This window comes from Engystomops pustulosus, chromosome 10 (genome assembly GCF_040894005.1).
Source record: "Engystomops pustulosus chromosome 10, aEngPut4.maternal, whole genome shotgun sequence".
Taxonomy (NCBI): Eukaryota; Metazoa; Chordata; class Amphibia; order Anura; family Leptodactylidae; genus Engystomops; species Engystomops pustulosus.
Window position 1 is genome coordinate 26,528,231 of NC_092420.1, and position 26,052 is coordinate 26,554,282.

A 26,052-nucleotide genomic window follows, 5' to 3' on the forward strand; every position below is an offset into this window, starting at 1 on the left:
GAGTAAGATCTTTATTCATTCATAAGGATCTCACTGCCAAATCAGCTTTAAACAACTTAAAGCTGAAATCGGTGCCAGTCCTTGGATAACATAGATTTCCATAGAAAACTGTGCAGCTCTATTTGTCTACAGGCAATACTTGCCCCAAGAGCTGGATGAGCCTGTCATTGACAAGAAATACAATAAGAAAGTAGATACCATGATTAGAGAAATACTTTTTGTATACAGTTTTATTGACTATGATTTTTTATATAGATATATGCCAAAATGAAATCGTTTTGGCACGCCTTCCCTCTTGAATACATTAGGCACATTGGCTTATATATACGTTGGAAATGCCAGTAAACCACAGTGTTAAGTAAGCCTTATTTATGTCCAACAGAAATGTAATCTACATATTAAACATTCAAATTATTCTATAGAGATGATAAACCAAGAATCTTAATAGCAAAAAAATGTATTATGATCCATCCCTTTAATAAAAGATAATGTGTGCTAGAGTTAAGGGAAATGTTTAACCATTGAGCACCTTAGATGTAATCCCTAGATAAGAGAGCTACTGAGTGAGATGGATAGTCTGCGAGAGGGGGGAGGAAGAGGAGGGGGAGTGAGCAGAGGGAGGCTGCCATCAGATCACTCCTGCAAAGAGAGAACATTTGCAAATTATCCATTTTATGGGTAACGGGAACAGGAACATCATTACTACCATCCCCTGTTATCTTCACACTTGGGTAAGATGATTTCTATCTCTATTTATTGCAATGTTTTAACAGTTTCATTGACCGAGGAGAAGCGTTTGATTCCGAGGTTCTTTGGATCTTCAGGATTGTAAGAGCAGCAAAGAAAATCTATAAACATAAACACATTCTCGTAGCCTGGAATACGCATGGAGATAGGAACATGGGTTGTACGTGATGTCGCCGAGTAATTTATTGGGGAAACGTACACAACATCTCACAGCTATTGTTCTGCAAACTTGGACATCATAGATCTTTGTTTAGCAGGTTTAGTGTTCGGATTGAATCCTATGTAAGCAAACTGTAGATTCAAGGGGGTGCATGGACTGAATGTTTTTGTTTTTGATATGGGAAGTAAGAGAATTCTGTAAGTGAGTGGGTTTTTAATAGTTTCTAAGAAAACCTTATATACTGTGGAGGTTGTGAGAGGGGGGGGGGTCTATGTTATTTTTTGGAAATGTGTTCTTGGCAGATCAAAAAATGCTAATTTTTTGAAAGAAAATCTTGCTTGGGAGGATAATTACAGTAGTATCTCTTCCTGCCAGCAGGTTGAGCTGCAAAAATGACAGCTGAGAAGACAATTCCTGTAATTAATGGCAAACCTGAGGATGCCCTGGATGCTGAGGCTTCAAGTTCCAACCTGGTACACAGCAATGACAAGAAAGTCAATGAGCGAGGCCACTGGAACAATAAGGTGGAATTTGTATTGTCTGTGGCTGGGGAAATTATTGGGCTCGGAAATGTGTGGAGATTTCCCTATCTGTGCTACAAGAATGGTGGAGGTAAGATGGATTCATATTTGGCTGGGCTTGTCTCAATAGCAGGACACTTGGCTTAGCTCTTCGCGTGTGATGCCATACTGTGATATGTCAATTTTTCTAATTACAGGAATTGTAGTCAAAATGTACTGAAGTAACCTTAAGATTTTTGAAACAGAAACTTAAAACTTTAGACTTCAAAGTGTTTTCATCTGTTTTACCTGCAAGACAAAGAAAGGTTTGCAGGAATTGTGATACACTGGATGGATTTTTTACATTAACAGAAAATCGGCAACAAATTTTGGTGTATGAAATTTGTTTATATACATCTTTCTTTTTTTGAGGAATAGGAAATTTGGCTTTAATTCAGTTTCACATGTAGAAAGTCAAGTGATATGGGAAATAAAGTACTATTGGATTAGAATACAGGCAGTTCCTGGGTTACGTACAAGATAGGGTCCGGAGGTTTGTTCTTAAGTCGAAACTGTATATTTTATAATTGTAGATCTAGACAAAAAAAAATTTGGCCCCAGTAACAATTGGAGTTTAAACATTTTTTGCTGTAATGGGACCAAGGATTATCAATAAAGCTTCATTACAGACACCTTACAGCTGATTATTGCAGCCTGGGACTATAGTAAAGCATTCAGAAAGCTTCATCAGAGGTCAGATGGGTCTGTCTGTAACTATGGGTTGTCTGTAAGTTGGGTGTCCTTAAGTAGGGGACCACCTGTAGTAATTTTCAATTTCTTCCTTTGTGTTAATTTGACAGATCCATATTTATTTACTCTTAGCTTTTTAGATTTTAACATTTTTATTCAAGTATTTAATGTTGAAACCATTTGATGTTTTTAATGAGTGTGCCTTAAGTCTAGAACATGGATCAGGGTGGACTACCAAAGAACCAAAGGATGGATTCTTGAGATAACCCAAACTCTTTGTTATCATCATTATCTTAAAGAGGTTATCTAGGACAAGCAGTTGACATTTGTCCACAGGATAGGTGATCTGGTGCTGGTGCTCTGATGACCCATTGAAAATCTGACTCTTATATCGGACTGGTGGAGATTGTAGGCATTTAAAGTCCTGTCTCTATCAGATACTGACAGGAGCTGCAGAGGATCTGTGGGAACACCGCTTCATCCAGATGCCTACTGTAGCGGAAACTTGTTCCTCTGATTAATTTCTATTATTGACCCGAGGAATTTAGTTAGTCCCACAAATCTAATATTTTCATAATTCGTTACCCTTATGTTTCCTCTACCTAAATATAAAAGTTATTCTTTTAAAAATAACTCTAAATGCCCTACATAGATTCTGTCTAAAAACCTCCACCACTAGGGGGAGCTTACTGTATACTGCTTATATGTGGAACTCATTAACAAAATTAAATGGTGCCTTACCTTCCCCTAGTGTCGGCTACCAGTAAGAAGGACTCTACTATTTGTATAAAAAGAATTTGGTGCCCTGGTTGAAAAACAAACAATGGCAACTGAAATAAGGATAAATTAAGAAGTTAGAAATAAACCAGGAAAATAAAGCTAGACATGAAGTTAAAGTTGTATCACCATATAATTGTAGTGCACGGGTTTTTTTCTATACAAATTGTTCCCACAAAATACTTACATATTCTTTTGAATGTTTGCAGTATGGTCATTCATTTTTAGACCCTATAAATAGTATATGTTCTTAGTAATTTATCTGAATGCTTAAAGGGGTTGGCCACTTTACCTAATTTTTTGTAATGTGTGTGTAATAGAAGGGGACACGGTATTAGGTAACTTAACAAAATACATCTTTTACCTTCTCAGTCAGAGATATATATTCTAAAAATGGCTGCTAATGGAGGGTCATTTGAGCAGTTGCCCTGCCACTACCTTAATTTTATATTTATGAATATTATCATAACCCTCCCTCTGTGGTCATTTTATGGTCAGGAATGTCAAGCTGATTAGGTAAAAAAAGCTTCACTTCTAGATCAAAAAAGTAGTGCTGAACTTTTAATAGATGTTTATTAGTAAATTACCAAATATCCTGCCCCCCACTCTTACGCACACATTACACAAAACATGAGCTACAGTGGCCAACCCCTTTAAGTATCAGAATAAATAAAATTAATTTATTACCCCAAATGCATCTGTAAAGCTGGCCACAATTTATTAATGTTAGCCAAATCTGCCAATCTCAGTGGGTTGTTCAGACTATTGAATCGGTTACAGGACCAAATGTTGGGGGAGGGTAAGGACAGTCATTTGGGCTTCAATATAGCTCTATGAATATTTTACAAAGGGGGCAAAATGGAGACCTGAGCTGAGCAACTTAATAAGTTTGTAATCTTTGTAATATCCTCAGATGTGCATGTGGAAGACTCATGGCCTTCTTTTTTCTGTCCTGTCTGTTTTTCCGCTGAGGATCCAAGGATGCTTGCAGCTCCAATGGGCATCCTTAGATTTTGATTTATCTTTTTGAGACGTACTCCTGAGTATGAGTCTGAGGATACACCTGAATGCAACCACTCCATTACATAACTGGTGCAGAAGCTGTACAGGTGCAGGTCTGATGGAAAACATGAGCTGACTCTTAGGAAATCTCTGCTAAATACAAATCAGGGTGTTCAATGGAAAAGTCTGCATGATTGAATCATATCACAATAATAGGATAACTAATTGTAATGTCTTCTGGGAAATTATAGTCTATTCTGAAACAATTCTTCTGAATTAGTGGTTACTTGAGTTAACCCACAATATTACATTTACTCAAATCTCCCGGAGGTATTATAGTAACAAAAATGTATCCGGCTACAGCCATTACAAAAGCCTGTAAAATATTTACGACCTTTTAAATTTCAGGCTAGTGCTGAACACTGATGTTGAACACAAGCTTAGGCATCGGTTGGTTCTTGTAATATTATAAAAATATACCTCTTCATATATTTTTGTCAAAAATTTTATCAAATTTAACCACTGAAAGAATAATCACATCTAAAACTACCGGCACACACCACAGTATTCCAAACCACTGAGAGGAATGTTGGATTTCATCCACATTTCTATATTTGACAATATTTCTATCTATCTCTCATCGTTGAATCTCTTGAAAAAGCCAAGTGTCAGACCTCATGTACACAACCGTATTTGGGGGCAGTAATCTAGTCGTACAAACGGCAGCTAATTTATGGTCTATTTAGCATGGTCATAATGTTCTACAGGCATAGTCTCACTGTATTTTGACCATGCTGGTTGATCGAGCCACAGCAGATCCTATTCATGCCCGTATTTGTGGTCCGGCCTCGCATTTTTTATAGATATTGGGGTGCTAAGCTGCACTCAACTGCCACTGTCCTATGGGCGGCAAACAACAGCACACGGTCCATTCTTTGCGGCCTACAAACATCACATGGTCATGTGCAGGCGGCCTTACAGTGAGGAGGAAATTAATTAACTTAATACTGTTGCTTCCTTTGTATGTCAGATGGGGACGTATAGAGACATGGGGCACTGGGGCTAATAATGAGCATTTCATGTATACTACAAAAAATAATGCGTCCATTGAAAGCTATGTACTGTATCAAGTATTTTTAAACATTTCCAAAATTGGGAACATTCACTGGACCCAATGGACACAGGCAAAATGCCGGCTTTTGGACAAAGTTTTAATGTTATCCAACATACAGCTGTTACTAGATTGCATTGTAGATGTTATCCACCAATATTATTTCCCATTTACATGGCAGAGAGATAAACACAATTTTGCTTAATCTGAATTGTATTATGGGTTAGCTTAGTTAGTAACATGCAAGTATGTCAACTAAGTAACTAACTAAAAGATGTCAGACTACTTTAGGCCGCAGGTGACGCTGAGATTCGATTGTATAGTCCACCATCGAGGCTCATCGAGGGGAACTCTGTTACTTTGAATGGCTATGGCCCTTTCATAAGAACACATAGTATTTATTGCCTAATTACTTCATCCACTGCTGGACATATAGGATCTTTTCAATGTCTTGTAATTATGAGATTAGTGGACATAAGCAGGTGAGCTGGAAGTGTCATTTTGGCAAATTTGAATACACCGTACTTTTACTGTTTCTGTCATGGGAGTGCCCGGCCCAGCATTTGGTTCTAATTATGCATGTGACGCTTGAGATGTTTGTGGGTACCCGGGGAGAAATAGTTGTCAGCTGCTTTCATACAACTGCTGTTTAATGTGTACAGCCACATTTTATCTATTCCGTATCAAGTTCCAAATTTGGATTTCACATTGCATTTTAGGCAAATGTCCTTAAGACATCTTTTCACTTTTAATGAAGATGCAACGTGAAAATCCACAGCAGCACAGAGTCACTAACAACTCATCCTCATCTAATCTCTTCCCTTCCTTGCTTGAACTTGATGGACATGTGTCTTTTTTCAACCGTAGAAACTATGTAACTATGTAACCCCTAAAAAGAGGGGGTGCAAAAAGTTCACTTAGGGGACTCGTATAAACATCCAACTCCTGAAGCAGAACCAAAACGGTGAACAATAGGGTAGAGTCAAGCTTGAAAAAGGTTGTAATGCACCAAAACGTTGGCTGTTTGGAAAAGGTTGTAACACACCAAAATGTCGGCTACTTGGGAAAGCTTGAGAAAGGTTATAATTAGAGATGAGCGAAACTTTTCCAGATGCTCGAGTGCTCGTCTCGAATAACGAGCCCCATTGAAGTCAATGCGAGACCCGAGCATTTTTCAAAGGGACCATGGTTCAGGAATAAAATGTGTTATTTAATTGAAAAAGAATGTCTTCTGATAAGTTAGCAGATGTATGCAAACATCTGCAATCTATTCTTCACTGTTCCGCGCGTATATTATCTCCCGACAAGTTAACAGATGTGAAGAACAGTGAAGAATAGAATAAAAACAGTGAACACAGGATCATTTAAGTGAAAAACGCAGTGAAAAACTCAGTGAAGAATAGATTACAGATGTTCGGCACATCTGCTTACTTGTCGGGGTGATACGCTGTCCCGGGATCGCTCCTCTTCTTCCACTGAAGTCTCCCCGTGCTGCCCGATGTCTCCCCGTGCTGCCCGATGTCTCCCCCGTGCTGGCCGATGTCTCCCCCGTGCTGCCCGATGTCTCCCCCGTGCTGCCCGATGTCTCCCCCGTGCTGCCCGATGTCTCCCCCGTGCTGCCCGATGTCTCCCCGTGCTGCCCGATGTCTCCCCCGTGCTGCCCGATGTCTCCCCCGTGCTGCCCGATGTCTGCCCCGTGCTGCCCGATGTCTCCCCGTGCTGCCCGATGTCTCCCCCGTGCTGCCCGATGTCTCCCCCGTGCTGCCCGATGTCTCCCCGTGCTGCTCGATGTCTCCCCCGTGCTGGCCGATGTCTCCCCCGCGCTGGCCGATGTCTCCCCCGCGCTGCCCGATGTCTCCCCCGTGCTGCCCGATGTCTCCCCGCTGCCCGATGTCTCCCCCGCGCTGCCCGATGTCTCCCCGTGCTGCCCGATGTCTCCCCCGTGCTCTCCGATGTCTCCCCCGTGCTGCCCGATGTCTGCCCCGTGCTGCCCGATGTCTCCCCCGTGCTGCCCGATGTCTCCCCGCTGCCCAATGTCTCCCCGTGCTGCTTGATGTCTCCCTGCTGCGGTTCCGCGCGTATCTTCCGACAAGTAAGCAGATGTGCCGAACATCTGTAATCTATTCTTCACTGTGTTCTTCACTGTCTTTTTCACTTAAATGATCCTGTGGTCACTGTGTTCACTGTTTTTATTCTATTCTTCATTGTTCTTCACTGTGTTTTTTTAATTAAATGCTCGATCTCGAGCAGGGGAAATACTCGTCCGAGCAACGAGCCGTTTCGAGTACCTTAATACTCGAACGAGCATCAAGCTCGGACGAGTATACTCGCTAATCTCTAGTTATTATACATCGAAACGTCGGCTGCTTGGGAAAGCTTGAGAAAGGTTGTAATACACCGAAACGTTGCCTGTTTAGGAATAAACTCTACCTCATTATTCACCATTTTTAAGAATAGAGATATTTAGTATGAACCTGTTAGTGAAGGGAAACCTAAGGACAATAGAACTGGGGACAGCAACACCTTACTGTAGCATATGTTCAACAAATAGAATTATTTTAAATAATTCTATGGTAATTGCTTTTACCATTGGACCTGTTTCCTGTTTTCTTTACCTTTTAAAACTCTAAAGACTGTACTGTACCTACTGTACTATCTGTGAATAAATTTGTAGAAAAAAGATTCTTTGAAGTTACTAAACCCAAGGGGTGGCCTACCCATTGGCAGGGAGCCATCCTCATTTAAGCATGCAGATAAAATATTTTAGGATTGCTCACTTGAGAAATATCTGGACTTTCAGCTTTGATCTAAATCATATGTGCACCATTTTTAAGAAGAGCTATGTCTAAATGAAAAAGGTCAACATTTTCATGGGTTTTGATCTGGAAAGTGTCTGTTGTTTAGGTTGTAGGTTGTGTCCCGTTTCAATTCTTCTATTGTAACCAGATAATTGCACTTTTTGGTGTGCGATTTTCTGTTTCATGTATTGGGGAATAAAATTAGGTTTTATTTTCGGAAATTTTGGAAACTAGAAGTGGGGTTGACTACATTTGCATACTTTATGGCCAAAACGATAAGTAGAATATGTAGTTCACTCAAATTAGAATATCTATTTTACTCTACTCAAAAGGTCTGTTTATAAAAAAACAAATGTGTTGTGTTTACTAAGGGAAATCTACCACCAGGATGAAGGATTGTAAACCAAGCACACTTACATGCTGGTGTGTGCTCCCTCTGTTAGGATCCATTCTTATTTGGGGTTCTTTTGCCCTTGTTTTTACAAAACTAGGCTTTAAAAATTATGCAAATAAGCCTGAGGGGCTCTGGGCTCTATAGCTGTCAGACCCCTCATTTGCATAATTTTTTAAGCTAAAAGCAGATTCTGCCAGAAGGGGCAAAGACCGGCATGGAATTGTGCTCCCGAGTTTTACTAGTTTTTTTTCATGGCTTTCTTATATCATAAATCTTTCAGGTTACTGACAGAATTGCTTTCTTCCTTTATTGTACGATACTCATCTCCAGAACCAATGTTTATTATCTCCAGGGAATGTCATGTAACACGCTATTACAAATTTTTAATGGTGAACACTGGAAGAAAAGTGGTTACTGGTTTCATTGGTCTTATCAATGTTATTAATATGTCAGATTCACTTAAATTGAGTTATGACCTCTGAATGATCCAGCAGAAATGAAGATGGAATTGTGAAATTGACTGTCATGCTCAGCTCCAGTCTAATTGGCTCAGAGGGCTACCACTGATTCCAAAATAAAAAATAAAAAAATTAAAGACATATTCTATATCAAGAAAAATCTGTATAGTCTATATACACTCACCGGCCACTTTATTAGGTACACCTGTCCAACTGCTCGTTAACACTTAATTTCTAATCAGCCAATCACATGGCGGCAACTCAGTGCATTTAGGCATGTAGACATGGTCAAGACAATCTCCTGCAGTTCAAACCGAGCATCAGTATGGGGAAGAAAGGTGATTTGAGTGCCTTTGAAAGTGGCATGGTTGTTGGTGCCAGAAGGGCTGGTCTGAGTATTTCAGAAACTGCTGATCTACTGGGATTTTCACGCACAACCATCTCTAGGGTTTACAGAGAATGGCCCGAAAAAGAAAAAACATCCAGTGAGCGGCAGTTCTGTGGGCGGAAATGCCTTGTTGATGCCAGAGGTCAGAGGAGAATGGGCAGACTGGTTCCAGCTGATAGAAAGGCAACAGTGACTCAAATTGCCACCCGTTACAACCAAGGTAGGCAGAAGAGCATCTCTGAACGCACAGTACGTTGAACTTTGAGGCAGATGGGCTAAAGCAGCAGAAGACCACACCGGGTGCCACTCCTTTCAGCTAAGAACAGGAAAGTGAGGCTACAATTTGCACAAGCTCATCGAAATTGGACAGTAGAAGATTGGAAAAACGTTGCCTGGTCTGATGAGTCTCGATTTCTGCTGCGACATTCCGATGGTAGGGTCAGAATTTGGCGTCAACAACATGAAAGCATGGATCCATCCTGCCTTGTATCAACGGTTCAGGCTGGTGGTGGTGGTGTCATGGTGTGGGGAATATTTTCTTGGCACTCTTTGGGCCCCTTGGTACCAATTGAGCATCGTTGCAACGCCACAGCCTACCTGAGTATTGTTGCTGACCATGTCCATCCCTTTATGACCACAATGTACCCAACATCTGATGGCTACTTTCAGCAGGATAATGCGCCATGTCATAAAGCTGGAATCATCTCAGACTGGTTTCTTGAACATGACAATGAGTTCACTGTACTCAAATGGCCTCCACAGTCACCAGATCTCAATCCAATAGAGCATATTTGGGATGTGGTGGAACGGGAGATTCGCTTCATGGATGTGCAGCCGACAAATCTGCGGCAACTGTGTGATGCCATCATGTCAATATGGACCAAAATCTCTGGAGAATGCTTCCAGCACCTTGGTGAATCTATGCCACGAAGAATTAAGGCAGTTCTGAAGGCAAAAGGGATTCCAACCCGTTACTAGCATGGTGTACCTAATAAAGTGGCCGGTGAGTGTATATTCTGATATATATTTATAGAAAAGTTACAATAGATGACTTAAATGAAATCTACCACCTCGGAAAAGTAATAAAAAACACACAGAAATACTTACCTGCATTTCTCTTCATTCTGATCCTGACGCTGGTGTTCTTTTATGTTGACACACTGAGATCACCAAGAAAAAAGACTTAGAACTAGCAGCACAGAGTGCAAGGACAAGATGTCCATAGCTACGAGTTGCTAATTATGCACGCCCCTGTACCTCCCTTTCAATGCTGGGAGAGGGAAGTGACATCACACGAGAGGCCTGCTGATTCTTTTTTCTAGGTGATCCTGGTGTGTCAACATTAAAGAAGACCAACCCATGGATCGGAATGAAGAGGAGCGCAGGTGAGTATTTCTATGTATTTTCTTCCTTTTCCGGAGTGGTAGATTTCTTTAAATAGCTAATTTTAGTACCATTGCATTAGTATGGTTTTGTAATTATAGTCTTTCATGTTACTTTTATGTAGGATGAATGTAGAATCGGTATTAGATTCCAACCTGTGGAAGGATTTCTATAATTCTCAAATGTGTCGCTGTAGTTGAACATACAATAAAATGGGTTGTTAAAAAGATTTCCCTCTTGTTTCAAGTTCCAGAAAAGATCATCCCTGTTCTATTGTATGTATGATCTTTTGTCTCCAATGTAGGCTTATTGTATCAGCTAAGAAGTCTGGGAAAATACATGAATGTATGTTAGCAAGTGTCATGTCTTTCTGCACATACTATGTATCATCTGGTGTGACCATAACCCTGCATATGAAAACCCCCTTTTCTCTAAATAACTGCTTTAAATATTTTTTATGTCTATATGATTTAGAGCATGATTTCTATCTCTGGGCCTCTGTGCATAGACATGTTTGGACTCGCTTCAACCAGGAAATTAAAACTATTTAAACTGAACCTGTCAGGATGAATTGTTAAACTAAACCACTCATTGGTCTTTTTCCCAACTCATCCTATATCCGGTCTGTCAATAGTCACACTAAAAACAAATTGAACACTCAGACTTTGTTCAACATCGCCTTTACTTAGCATGTGCTGTAGGTCCGGTGCATGCAGCCTTAACCAGAGTGTTCTTTTTGGGTTTCATTAAATAAAACCAATCAGGCATAGATCGATCTGATGCAAATCAGGTCCCTTGGACATGAATGTGCACTCACCCAGGCTGGTGGTGGAGGGAATATGGGAGAGTGCTCCTTACCCTTCCCCTCTCTATAGACAGTCAAGTGGTCATCTGGCTTGGTCTTGGTGGGGTGAAACACTGTGGGGCACATTTACTAAGGGTCCGTCAGACGCATTTCCATCGGGTTTTGCAAATTTTTCCGATTTGCCCAGGTTTTTGGTGCACGCGATTGTATTGTGGCACATCGGCACTGACTTCTATGCAACAGAAATTGGGGGGCGCGCGGCCGGACAACCGGACTGATTCGGACAAACTTTCAAAATTGTGTCGCAAAATCAGCACTCACATGCACCGGGAAGAAGAAGGTGAACATGAGTGGGGAAGAGATATGTACAGAAAATTGGACGTACGATCTTAGTGAATCGCGGCAGCTCCGAATCCTCGTCGGACATTCCAGATCGGCGGCATCAACGGGACGGGTAAGTAAATGTGCCCCTGTGTGTCCACTGCACCGTGACCAGGGGCAATAGACCTATGGGAGCTGTGATAAAGCAGCAAATTGTGCAATGGTATCATGGTATCATCATTATATGTGCATGAGGCCTTAATTCTTGATATGGATAGTGTTGTTTTTTACTTTATCAGATGGAGACAATTTGGGTTGATTTGGGAAACTAAACAACAGTTTTTTGATGGATAGTTAATTCATCGATTAGACTGGAGCTTTCATAAGTAATGGAAAAAAGTAAGGGTAAAATGTAAAGAATGGAAGTCAATAAAACAATATAATATAAATGAGTTGAAAAATCTTTATTTGTGCTTAAAGTGTAAATGGATGTCTTACACCCCAACATCTAGCAATAGTCCCTGCTAAGAACCTGCAAGTTACCTATCTAACTTTCCAAGTAGGGATAAAGAGATTAACTAGGAATCCTGGAAACACCCCTGGGGCCAGGACAAATTACAATAGAAACTCAACTTACCCTGCCCCATATCCTGGTTCCAACGTTGTGGTGGTCTTCTGGTCTTTTCCACTGTTGGCTCGGCCATACACAAGCGAATCATGGAGGAGACCTTTAAAAAGACAATTAATGATAACACCAGACGTGTCCATCCAGTGAGCTTCTAACATTCTTTGGACTGTCAGATGATTGCCTGTTCTTATAACACAGGGACACTTGAGTCCTCCATAACAGGAGTCACTATAGATAAGTGCCCCTCTTTTCCACATTTTATATGGGGTCTTGAACGGGAAAACCTCCTCTAAGATATCAATATGGAGAAGTAGTCTTAACTAAATTGCTCCTTCAAGTCTGATCTCCACCATGTTATTGCAGAACAGCACATTAAGTAAAATACCTACATTATGCTTCATACACATCACTACTCAGATCCTCCTTCTCCGAGGGTTCTGGCACTTTTATCAAGAAGAAAGCACCAAGCAGACCTTTTCTTGACATATAATGATGTAAATCCTGACCCAACATGTACTGTACTAAATGCACTGAAGTACCCCCATCATTTTGTCATGTGATTTTACTGAGACTATCACCATGTTAACCTGTAAACTATATATGAAGACCTTGTCCTATTTGGATATGTATCAAGAGTTGGTGGAATTGGCTTGAGGTTTGGATTACTTTACATTTTAGAGAATTAATGGATATGTAAATATTTGCTTCTCTCTCCTGACATTGACATTTAATGTGCCCTTTTATATTCTGCTCACAATAAGCAGATGGACAATTACATTGAGTTGCTTTTGAATGTCTGCTTGTCCTCGATCATTGGCTCATTAATCAGCCTTCTCGTCATGGCATTCCTCATCCGAAAGGCAAGTATTGACTGAATGTGACCATATGTGTTTTCCAATTATAGATGATAGATAGATTATAGATATATGAATGATAGCTAGATGAAAGATAAATAGATAGATTATAGATACCAAAAAATGAGGCAGCACTCCAGATTCAAAAGTGAAGACAGGAAGGGTTTAATCCAAAACCAGCGATGTTTTGGTGTGTTACCACCTTTCTTAAGCGTTCTGCACAATATGTATAATTTGAATGCCTTCAACTTGGTACTAGTAATGGGTCTTTTGTTGGCGAAGTGTTCGCTCTGTATATGGGACCATGATATGCTCCTTATATAGTGGGTCTGTGTGTGCACTATTGATGGTGATCGACTCCACATCGTTGTTATCGATATACCTCACATACGTGCTTGCGTTCTGGCACCAGTGGGCATTGCTGCCAATCTGATTGCCAGTTCTGATCACACTATGGGGTAGGTACCTAAGGAGAAATACACTACCACATACAAATGTCTAGAAGACACTACATATATTTTACTATGCACTTGACCCATTATCGTTAGTTGCAATAGCTTACATAGGCACTTTATCGTAGTAGCGGTTCCTTTTTCCAATATGGCCATCACTATCTCCTCTTTTGCCATTGCGCATGCGCAGTCTGGAGACACTTCCTGTCATGCGCACTTGAGACACAAAGGCACGATTGCTGACGCTATCGCCATAACATGTGTACAGAGACGCCAGGTACCGATAATCAGTATGTTATTATGCATCAGATATTGCACAGTCCGATCATGTGACCAGATCTATTGTAATCATGTGGAATATATACATTTTTATACTTTGTTGTATATGCACCTCCACATGAATATATCACTGACTTTTTTAATAATGATGATTGTATTTACATATGTACACCTTTATGAATTGTATACCCTATGTATGTATGTATGTATGTATGTATTATAGTGTGATTTTTTTAGACACTCCCACTAGGGGGTATATAAGATTGTTCACTTGTAAACACACATTGCTTGAGAAAGGTGGTAACACACCAAAATGTTGCTGGTTTTGGATTATACCCTTCCTGCCTTCACTTTTGAAAAAAAAAAAAAAACACCCCCCCTTATCAGGGGTTATTTGACACTGTGCTATTTTATTGTGCTTATTTGATTTTTTTTCTTTGTAAATAGATAGATAGATGATAGACTGTCTTTGGAGATTTCGTCATGTACAGTGGTCCAAAGCACTAGAAGGACAATTGCACACAATGCAACTGCATACCCTATATTAATCTTTGTTAGGGCTCATTTATATGGGCATTTCCATTGGGTGCTACAAATAACGGGCACGTGATATCCCTGTGCAGTCCATATTGTATCCGCATCCGTTTATTGCAGATCTGTATGTCAGCCATCTTTTTCACATTCACAAAAAACCTGATGGGTATGTTCTGCCTTGCACATTTGGTTGTCTAGCAACATATTAGAAAAAACGGACCACATTAGGATGTCATCCGTGAACTGTGCATTTTTTGGAGAATCCAGTGGAGTAATTTATCATCAGGTGGCTCCTTATGACAGTTCTGTGTCTGTCTTTGGAGCACCACTGCCCATTACATTCATTAAAGTGTCTTTGACCCTTGTTCAATCTGCTTGCAGTGTCTTATGTTATCTGGGTTGTGTGCAACAATTGCATAAAAATTCGCAAAATATCATAAAAATTCGCAGACATAGACCAGGGGGCATATTTATCAGGACCTCGTCGCTACGTCAGTAGCTTATTGCTACTTATGATTATTTGCCCCAATTAGTTGCCCCAATCCGCCACCTTCACGCCAGTGGGTCATAAAGTGGTGTGTGTGTGGGGGGGGGGGGGGGCGCAGCAGGTTGAGTTTAGGGCGCGACCGGGTGTGGGATGCAATGAAAAGTTGCAAAAGAGCATTTATACCACCACTACGCCAAAACAATGCCAACAATAGGCAAGAAAAAAAATTACAAATGACCCCCAATGACTTCTATGACGGTCCATGGTCCTCATGTGAGAAAAAATTAGTGTATGCTGCTGACATCTGTGAAAAAAGGAGACAGACAGTGTAACAGTGTATAAAGCCACAGCAGGAAGGGTGCTGATAACGCCCCCAGAGCCCTTGTGGCTTATTAGCATAATTTTAAAAGTTGATTTTAGAAGGAAAGAGGCCATGAATAACAAATATAAGAAGATTACCACAGTCACGGTGCCTGGATCTATGAGTAATGTCCCTTGTTTATCATGCCTGTTTTAATAGTAGATTTTCTTTTAAGGTTCTCCATGGGATGTATAGAGTTGGGAGTTTAGGGTCCTTTCTCTTTTCATATGCTTGTTGTTTATCTGTGTTTTTTAACTGTCTAAGCATTGGGTGAATAAATCATGGCAAGAGGTAGGCTGATTACTGTAATTACGATGGCTCTTTCCTAGCTATAGTGACCTTCACTTTGTCATTTTGATGTTGAATCATATTCTTCTTAACATATGGTCAGGTGTTATGGTTGGAAAAGAGAACATTTGGATGGGTTTTGATAAGACTTATGCTCATTGTTCAACATGAGTTTCTAATGAAAGCAGCTTCTATGTATAAATATGTAAGTAGATTTTTTAAATACTGTATATCTATATTAGGTGTAATTTATGCCTGTATATAAGAATACATCTTCATAATGTTCAGTATGTATTTTATTGATATGCACCATAAAAGACTCTCTATACCGTGACAACCAGCTTTTAGTCCTCAGTTGTTGATATTGTTTATGGACTATTTAAAATGGTTGATTACAATTGCCAGCTTTATAGGCAACTCTTGTCTCTCATTCGGGCATGGTGTAAGACAACAACTTCACATCTGCAAGGGAAATATGGAAAGTATTCAGATACCTTCAAATTTTTCTAAGGTATTTTTACCTTAAAATCTTTACCTTAAAATCTTTTCATTGCAGCCAATTGGTATGATAAAAAAGTTACCGTATATTCCGGCGTATAAGACGACCTGGTGTATGAGACGACCCCCCTACTTTCCTGTTTAAAATATAGAGTTTAAGATATATTCGCCGTATAAGACTACCCCTTTTCCAACGCATACAAAACACAGGTAAAAATTAAAAAAAACAGATTTGAATTTAACATGGTCCTTTTTTTAATTTAAATTCTTATGACATGCAGGTATATAGCAGGAAAACTGTCGCTCATAAACATAAGGCATACAACAACAACATTACCATTACAGCACAGCCCAGTAGTATACAGCACAGCCCCCAGTAGTATACAGCACAGCCCCCAGTAGTATACAGCACTGCCCCCAGTAGTATACAGCACAGCCCCCAGTAGTATACAGCACAGCCCAGCCCAGCATTAAAAAAAAAATAAACTTATATACTCACCCTCCGGTGGCCCCGATGTGCTGCGCTGCTCCCCCGATGTCCGCGCGGCTCGTCTTTAGTGTTCCGTGCCGTCTTCTTTCTTCTGCTGGGCGCCGCCATTGATCTTCCCCGGCAGGTGCCTAGTATGACGCGCCGCTGCTGACGTCATACTAGGCGCCGCCCTGGGGAAAAACATGGCGGCGCCAAGCAGAAGAAAGAAGACGGCGCGGAAGACTGAAGACGAGCCGTGCAGACATTGGGGCCACTGGAGGGTGAGTATGCGCCGCTATCTTTTTGAGGCTGCCGGCAGCTTTGCCAGCAGCCATCGCTGTGAAAACACCCGCGTTCGGTGCTAGAACCGATCGCGGGTGTTACCGGTAAGCCTTTGCTGCAATATGCAGCAAATACTTACCGGCTATGGAGAGGGCTCAGCTCATGAGCCCTCTCTATGCAGCACGATCCGACCGCCGCCGTGAATACATGGCGGGCGGTCGGGATTACCGGCGTATAAGACGACCCCAGACAAGACAGAACATTTTTCTGTCTTCAAAAGTCGTCTTATACGCTGGAATATACGGTATATTTTTGCTCATTAATGTACACTCTCCACCCCATCTCGACAGGAAAAAAAAGATATTTTTGCTAATTTATTAAACAAGAAAAACTGAAATATCACATGGTCAGAAGTCTTCAGCCCCTTTGCTCAGTATTGAGTAGAAGCAGCTTCTTGAGAAGATGCTACAAGTTCCTCAAACCTAGATTTGGGAATCCTCTGCCTCTTCCTTACAGATCCTCTCCAGTTCCCTCAGGTTGGATGATTAACATTGGTGGAAGCCATTTTCAAGTCTCTCCAGATATGCTGAATTGCAACCAGTCATCATGTCCTTGCAGCTGAAATACTCCCCCATATCATGATGCTGCCACCGTCATGTGTCACTGTTGGAATGTATTTGGCAGGTGATGAGCTGCGCCTGGTTTTCTCCACACATACCGCTTAGAATTAACACCAAAAAGTTTGATCTTCATCTTATCAGACCAGAGAAGCTTATTTGTGATAGTCTGGGAGCCCTTCATTTGTTTTTTGGCAAACTGTATGCAACTTTCATATGTCTTGCACCGAGGAGAGGCTTCTGTCGGCAAACTCTGCTATAAAGCCCCAAATGGTGGAGGCTCACAGTGATCTTGGGGCTCTCTCACCAAGGCTTCCCTCTGATGATTTCTTAGTTTAACTGGAAGGCTAGGTCGAGGAAGAGTTGTGATCATCCCAATCTTCTATCATTTAAGGATTATGGAGGCCACTGTGCTCCAATGAACCCTCAGAAATTCTTTGTAACCCTGGCCAGATCTGTTCCTTGCCACAATTCTGTCACTGAGCTCCTTGGGCAGTTCATTAAACCTCATGATTCTTATGTACTCTGACATGCATTGTGTTCTGTAAGATCTTATATAGACAGTTGTTTGCCTTTTCTTATCAAGTCCAATCAGTTTAATTAAACACATCTGGAATCCAATGAAGGAGTAAAACCATCTCAAGTAGGACAGCATGTGAGTTAAATATGAGTGTCACAGCAAAGGGTCTGAATATTTATGACCATGTGCTATTTCAGTTTCTTTTGTTTAATAAAATAGCAAAAATATCTGCATTTCTGTTTTTTTTCTTACCAATTAACTGCAATGAAACAAAGAGTGAAAAATTTAAAGGGGTCTGATAACGTTCCATACGCACTGTAGGCTCAAAATGACGGATACCAAGAGAGCAAAAAAGATGACCATAATAGCATCGTTTGGCTTCCATTCCAATTTCCATTGTTTTGGTTGCGGTATAAAGTACTGTATATTGGATCAAGATTTGTACAATTATATAAAGTTGAATGGAGAATCTCTCTCCTTTATGTCATGTCACACTTTAGATTACCTCTTAGTATATGCAATTGAAAATCGAAGGATGCAAAATAATATCTGCTTTGCTAATTATAATATTGGTAGCTTATTTTTACATGTACTGTCGCTAAAGGGCAGCACAATGGCTCAGTGGTTAGTACTGTTGCCCTGTAGCAAGGATTCACCCATTTAAAACATCTTTTTTATGATCTTTTTATACCTTGCTCTGTGACCAGGAAAATATTCCACACCAAGAGGAGAGGGGGTTCTACCATCACCATATACAGGGGGCATCCTAAATACCTAGCGAAGAGGCCATTCTACCATCAACATAGACTGGGGGCATCCTCTATATTTAGAGAAGAGGCCATTCTACCATCACCTTAGACTGGGGCATCCTCTACGCCTAGAGGAGAGGTGGTTATACCATCGTCATAGACAGGGGGCCTCCTCTACACCTAGAGGAGAGGCAGTTTTACAATCACCATAGACAGGTGGCATCCTCTACACCTAGAGGAGAGGCAGTTCTACCATCACCATAGACAGGTTAGCATCATCTACACCTAGAAGAGAGGTGGTTCTATCATCACTATAGACAGGGGGCCTCCTCTACACCTAGGGAGAGGCGATTCTGCCATCAGACAGGGGGCATCTTCTACACCTAGAGGAGAGGTGGTTCTACCATCACCATAAACAGGGGCATCCTCTACACCTAGAGAAGAAGCTAATCTACCATCGCCATAGACAGGGGGCATCCTCTACTCCTAGAGAAGAAGCGGTTCTACCATCGTCATAGACAGGGGGCATCCTCTACACGTAAAGGAGAGGCGGTTCTACTATTGCCATAGACAGGGGGCATCCTCTACAGGAGGTTGTGATGGTTGATATTTTGTACCTGTTCAGGAGGGGCCTGGATCCTTTTCAGGCGAACAAATAGGTTAAGAGATGAAAATATTTTGCAAATAGCTGATTTAGATCCATGCAGTTATTCTGAATACCATGATAGAGACGTTTTCACATTGTGGGTCAATTACCATCTGTCTTCTAGGGGCTTTTTTATTCGCTCTGGATCAACACTATAGGATTTATAGGTTGGACTTGATGGACCGATATCATTTTTCAACCTTGTCTTCAATCACACTATAGTACTATGATGGGGTTTGGATGATTTGTATGTATGGGTGTGTCCCACTTTGCAAAGAGCATGCTGGTAGTTCAAAACATCTTCAGGTTGTGCATATTTAAGCATAAAAACATGAATAATTTCTAAGAGTAGCTCTACATGGATAATGCATCAAGCACATGAATATCAAACAGTATGACAAAAATCTGATGTTACTATACTATATGTATTCAGACTGACCACCTAAGATAGGTAACAATCTTTCAGGTGTGGTCAACCATATGGGCTACTAATAAAAGAGGGTGGAAAATTCCTTACAGATAGAATGTAAATAAATTTTTCCCAATGAGGTTCCCATTTCTGCCTTTGACTTTTATTATTTTTTTGCATACATGCTGAACAGAGCTCCAATCCATTTGGACCCAAGTCACACTAGCAAAACACATGTCAAAGGAAAGGCTTTTTTTAACATATGTTCATCTAGAAATACCTTACACCAAGGCCAGAAGAATGCTGAAGGCTAAAACTTGAATTTATGTTACAGATACCAGCAAATCTGTCCACGCATTAGCCTCATCCACTGCAATATTGACATGCTGTGGATATTAAAACCTGTGGTGCCTTCATTATTCCACGCAGAACTTTTCTGGAGAATGTGACTGGAATATACAAAATCTTACTCACTTGCATCAAACCTAAATCCTAAATGTGTGAACATTACCAATGTCTTCTCTTTACTGCAAGATATCTTTTAGAATTTTTTTCCAGTAATGACCATAGACATCTGATGGGTAAAATAAGGTCTATTGGTTTGGCAGCCAGAGAGTTGTGGTCAATGATTCCTACTCGGAATGGTCACCAGTTATGAGTGGTGTACCCCAGGGTTCTCTGCTTGGCCCACTACTATTTATTATATTTATTAATGATATAGAGGTAGGAATTAATAGCACTGTATCTATTTTTGCAGATGACACCAAACTGTGTTGTGTAATACAGTCTATGGAGGATGGGAGTAGTAGTACAAGCTGTGTCGTGTTATATAGTCTATGGAGGATGTTCATAGGCTGCAGGGTGACTTGGAAAAACTGAGTGTTTGGTCATCCACTTGGCAAATGAGGTTCAATGTGGATAAATGTAAGGTTATGCACCTGGGGGCTAATTATCCACAGGCAACATACTGTATTTTTCAGCTGATTAGGCGCACCGGACTATAAGGCGCATTAAGAATAAAGAGCAGCAAAGACGTCTTGGTGCATACATAAGGCGCACCGGATTATAAGGCGCAGGCGGCTACTTGGGTTAGAAGGGGTCCGGGGGCGTGGTTTGGATGCCGAGAGGTTGCACAGAGAGCCTGCTCCGCCACGGCAGCGACCCTCCACGGCAGCGACCCTCCACGGCAGCACCCCGAGTGCATACCTTTGACGGGGGGCATGATGAAGAGAAGATCGTCCGCACACACGAGGACGGAGGAGAACATAGGCACCATCCTCCGCAAGCAGCAGCAAGGACACAGGGAGCAGAGGTGAGTGGTCGGACAGGGAGATAGGCTATGGCTATTCCCATTTCATATATTAGGCACATCAGACTATAAGGCGCACTTTTGATTTCTAAGAAAATCTTAGGCTTCTTTGTGCGCCTTATAGTCTGAAAAATATGGTATGTCCTTTGTGGAGTAAATCTGTGAGAGTCCCTTGTTGAGAAGGACCTGGGGGTACTAGTAGATCATAAATTAAATAACAGCATGCAATGTCAATCAGCTGCCTCTAAAACCAGCAAGATCTTGTCATGTATCAAAAGTGGTATGGACTCTCAGGATAGGGATGTAATATTACCACTATACAAGGCACTGGTTCGGCCTCACCTGGAATATGCTGTCCAGTTCTGGGCACCGGTCCATAAAAAGGATGCCCTGGAGCTGGAGAGGGTACAACGAAGAGCCACCAAAATGATAAGGGGTATGAAGGGTCGTGTTTATGAGGAAAGATTAAAACAGCTAGATTTATTTAGTCTAGAAAAGCGACGACTACGAGGGGACATGATTAATTTATATAAATATATGAATGGTCCATACAAAAACTATGGTGGTAAATTGTTTCAGATTAAATCAAATCAGAAGACAAGGGGGCACTGTCTCCGTCTGGAAAAATCAAGGTTTAATCACCAGAGGTGACAGGGATTTTTTACTATGAGACCTGTTAATCTGTGGAATAGGCTGCCTCAGGCGCTGGTCACAGTAGGGACGGCAGAGAGCTTCAAGAAGGGTCTAGATGCCTTTTTATACCTAAATAACATTGATGGTTATGTTCTATAGAATTGTTTCCCATAAATCTCTTCCTCATCCAATCCCTTCCCTTCCTTGGTTGAACTTGATGGACATGTGTCTTTTTTCAACCGTATAAACTATGATACTATGATACCAATGTCTTCTCGTTACTGCAAGATATCTTTTAAAAATATTTTCCAGTAATGACATGAAAAATGTAATAGCTGTGGACCAACCACTAGACCATGGGAAGTCAAGATTTCTGATATGTTTTTTTCTAAGCTGAATAACCCCAAATCTACTAATCTGTCATTGTATTCTATTTTTCCCATTCCCCTAATAATCTTGGTTGCTCTCCTCTGCACCCATTACTATATCCTTTTTATTCACTGGTGCCCAAAACTGTACACAATAAGTCAGTTACCCTATAACTTCTGACCCTAGGGTCAGCAGATATCTTGCCTGAGGCTTCATAACTTCTCTCTCCCTCTGCTCCCTGCAGGGCATCTCCCCCTGCATTCCAGGATGAGCTCTCACTGATACATAGACACTGACATCCTGCAGGCATATACAAATCACATCGTTAGGAGTGTAAAGCTACAGGCAGATAAGTTGTTTATCTGGGGAGGGGGTGGAAGGTATATAGTAGAGCTGACAGTGTGTGTGTATCTGAGATGTAGCACTGCAGAGAATGTTATATGCAAGTCATGGATTTCATCATCTCTGATCTCACTCATCTCTCTTTCTATGTGTCAGATACTACTACAATGTTCAGAAACTAAATGAAAGTGTAGATAAACCTGGACCCTGATAATCTAAGCGCATTGTCAGTACACTGTATCTCATAGCACTAGAGGGATCATAATGTGTCTGCTTAGAGGGTTCCAGCCCACACTGACCACCACTGACCACCACTGAGTGATAGGAGCTAAAACAGCAACAAAAGAAATTGTAAAATTGTAAAGTAAGGGCTTAAAAATGATCTTGACTGAAATTATTATTCTTTCATGGACAAACCCCTTTAAAATGATGTGCAATATTTTATTGTATCACAAGCATATTAATTATTATATAGAAGCTCAGAATTTTCAATATTCATACAATGAAACATGCACGTAGTTGACTTCAGAATGCTTTGTGCTACAGTTTAAGCAGTATTTGGCACAAAGCCAGTTGTTTTGTTGTATTGTACAAGATGTTTCTCATGGATGTGTTTTCGCAGATGTTTTATACATTTCTTGAATAATGAACATAATAATTCAAAAATACTGAATTTGTTATAAAATTAAAATAAACATTAGAACATTTTTGATCGAATTTGTCCCAGTATCCCAAGATGGATTGTCCCAAATGTATTCATAGAAATAGATGTAGAGATCAAAATGTAGATGACTGAAAAAATAGCACCTTGTATATAGGAGGGAATATCCACACACTGAAAATTGGGGATCAAAGTTGCAGAGGGGAACATAATAATTTGTATGCTGTATAATAATTTGTATTCTGTATAATATACAGAATACAAATCTTAGCTCTCTATGTAGAGATACATTAGGACTTACAATGAAAAGGTTATACAAAATGTTAGCTATGCTTTAAGGGGTTTTTTCCTTGAAGTAAAGTTAGGCCCTATCCACGGGATAGACCCTAACTTGCTGATCAGTGGGGGATCTCAGTGAGACCCCCATAGATCGCAAAAATTAGGGGTCTGTTGGATCCCTTGCTGCTCCTTCAGTCTAATGGGCTCTGGGACATGACTACATCTCGCACGCTGAAGTCTCATTTCACTTGATAAAGGAATTTATATGACTTTGAAATGCGTTGTGACCCAAGATATTATATAAACGTTTGACCCAGTGTTAACGACGTGAAGCTTCCGAGTTTCTGTCTGTGCCTCCCCTGGCAGTCCCCCACACACTCCTACAGACTAATGGAGCAGTTGGACGTGCATGACCGTACTGCTCCATCAATCTCTATGGAGCTGACGGAAATTGCCGAGTCCCGCGCTCACCGATCTCCGTCAGCTCCATAGAGATTAATGTAGCAGAACGGTCATGTGCAGCCCATTAGTCTGAGGAGCGGCAAGGGAGACTGAGACCCCCACTAATTAGCAGGTTAGGACCTATCCCGTGGATAGGGCCTAGTTTTAGTTAGTGGAAGAACCCATTTAAGTACTTATGGATAGGAATCTCCTGTTACTTTAAGGTTTAAATATATGCCCATTTCTTTCACCCTATTATCATGAATGGATTTTTAATGTATAAACTGTAATTTATGGAGAAGAAACCTAAAGAAACTGGAATTTAAGTTGCAATGTTCAACGCAGTAGTTATCTCATTATAAAAGTGACATTATCTGCATTATGATGACTTGCGGATGATCTAATCTTCTATACTCCAAGGGATGGTGTTTTCGTATCCCAGGATCCTACTGAAGTGTTTTCTGCTCCTTGAATATTGTAAAAACACATTATATATCATCTATAGTCATACAACACGTGTTTGCATTAAGTGACATTGATAGTTTTGTTGTTGCTCACTTAGTGATTTACCAAGACGCTGGAAAATAAACTCTAAATGGGAAGGTTCTTGGAATAGAATGGAAGTCTGTATATTCCCATATTGAACACTTCCATGGGAACTCTTAATACCTGCTCTTTTTGAAAACAAAAAAGGGTCAAAAATAAACTTGATTTTGTCCAGGGGAATAAATCCCAGATAATTTTTTGAAATATAGTAAATCCTTAATCTATTACCGCTATGGACCAATTGTTGTTCCTCCTTAAAAAATGTTGTTCATGATCAGAATAGGTTCACATTTGTCTTAAAGGCTCCTTCACAGTTTCCATAGAAAATAAGTAAATAAATAAGTGCCGTATATGTGCCAAAATGTTACCTGAACTGACCATAGTCATAAGGGCACATTTACTAATGGCCGTGCGCCAGTTTTCTGGCTGATTTTGCACGTACTTTTAGCTGCAAACTGATTGCGTATGTATGTAAGAAGGGTCCACGTCAGATTTGTGTTGACCGCAACCATTTTGTGGCGCAGCTGCACTATTCTTCATGTGACACAAATTTCTGCACTGAAATGGACGTTCTGGTGCTCAGTCGGACCAAAAAAAGGTGGTGCACTAAGTTGGAGGAGTGCAGGGGGTGCCAGATTCATGCAGAATGTGCGCCAAAAATCTTGAAATCCGCTGCACTATACACAGGCAAACTGCACAAAGTGCATTTTGCACTGTTCTTAGTAAATGTGCCCCAAACATTAGTCAATGACTAATGGACTTGGTTGGAGTTGGTGTATTGGCATATGATAAAACCCTGCCCCTCCGGCACCGACAAATACATCAAGAGACTGTGGCTTCCTTTTTCATCTAGCGACCAGGCTGCGCTGGGGTACAAATCTAGATTTGCGCTATTAACCGTTCAGCTTGAATTATTGCTGGTTACATAAAGTGTGCAGGCGCTGGCCGTGTCTCTTTCATGCCCCTCCACACCCATATGGTTTGGATTTGGTCTCAGGGGGATAATAATAATCGCAAGGTGTAAACCCTGATAAATCTCCTCCTGTGAGTGCCATTACCTAATTAAAATAGTCTCAGAAACTAGAAGGCTAGTCAAAGCACTGAATAGACGGACACGGGGAGAGGTGCAGGATCTAACAACTTATTGGTGATGAGTTCACCTCATCAGGAAAAAATAAGAAAGGATAAAAGAGAGAAAAAAAAGTTTTAAAAATGACCCCCAATCACACTTATAGTTCATGAATCTTGCTGAAGGGATGTATACAGTCTAAAAAAACTTTAGAAACTCTATTAAAAATTAGATTATAAAGATGTAGTTTCCTCTATATTCAACCTATTGTGCAGTGTGTTCCATGGCTTCCATGGCATGTTATGCCACTACGGAATAATATCATCTTAGAACTGAGAACTAATTGTAACTCCAGACAAAGTTTTTTTGGACCTTCGTCAATTTTGTGCTTTCATGGGACCAAGGATCATCAATAAAACTTTACTACAGACACCTTACAGATGCTAATTGCAGCCTGGGACTAAAGTAAAGCATTCAGAGATCTTCCCCAGTGGTCACAGTGAGGTCCGTCTGTAACCAGCGGTCGTCTGTAAGTCGCGTGTCTTTAAGTTGGGGACCGCCTGTACATCGACCCCACATGTCTCTTGTGATATGACCTAATTGGGTGTGACTATGGAACCAATCACTTCTTAAAAATTTAAAAATTTTCTAATGGAAAGATTAATATGAATTAATGAAATTGTGTGCTATAATAATAACAAGGTTTAGGATATTATAAAAGAACATACACAATGGG

General features: G+C 40.7%; 1 protein-coding gene across 2 annotated transcripts in view; it reads left to right on the forward strand.

Moving 5' to 3' along the window:
- The first annotated feature begins 592 nt into the window (after nucleotides 1-592).
- SLC6A11 (solute carrier family 6 member 11) overlaps nucleotides 593-26,052 on the forward strand; it is a 118,823-nt gene continuing 93,363 nt past the window's right edge. The window contains exons 1-2 of one of the 2 annotated variants that reach the window (XM_072127317.1): nucleotides 593-731; nucleotides 1,283-1,519. In XM_072127317.1, coding sequence (XP_071983418.1) covers nucleotides 1,300-1,519 — 220 coding nt within the window. In that variant the 5' untranslated portion in view covers nucleotides 593-731; nucleotides 1,283-1,299. The remainder of the gene's footprint in view (nucleotides 732-1,282; nucleotides 1,520-26,052) is intronic. The other variant, XM_072127318.1, reaches the window with a different exon arrangement.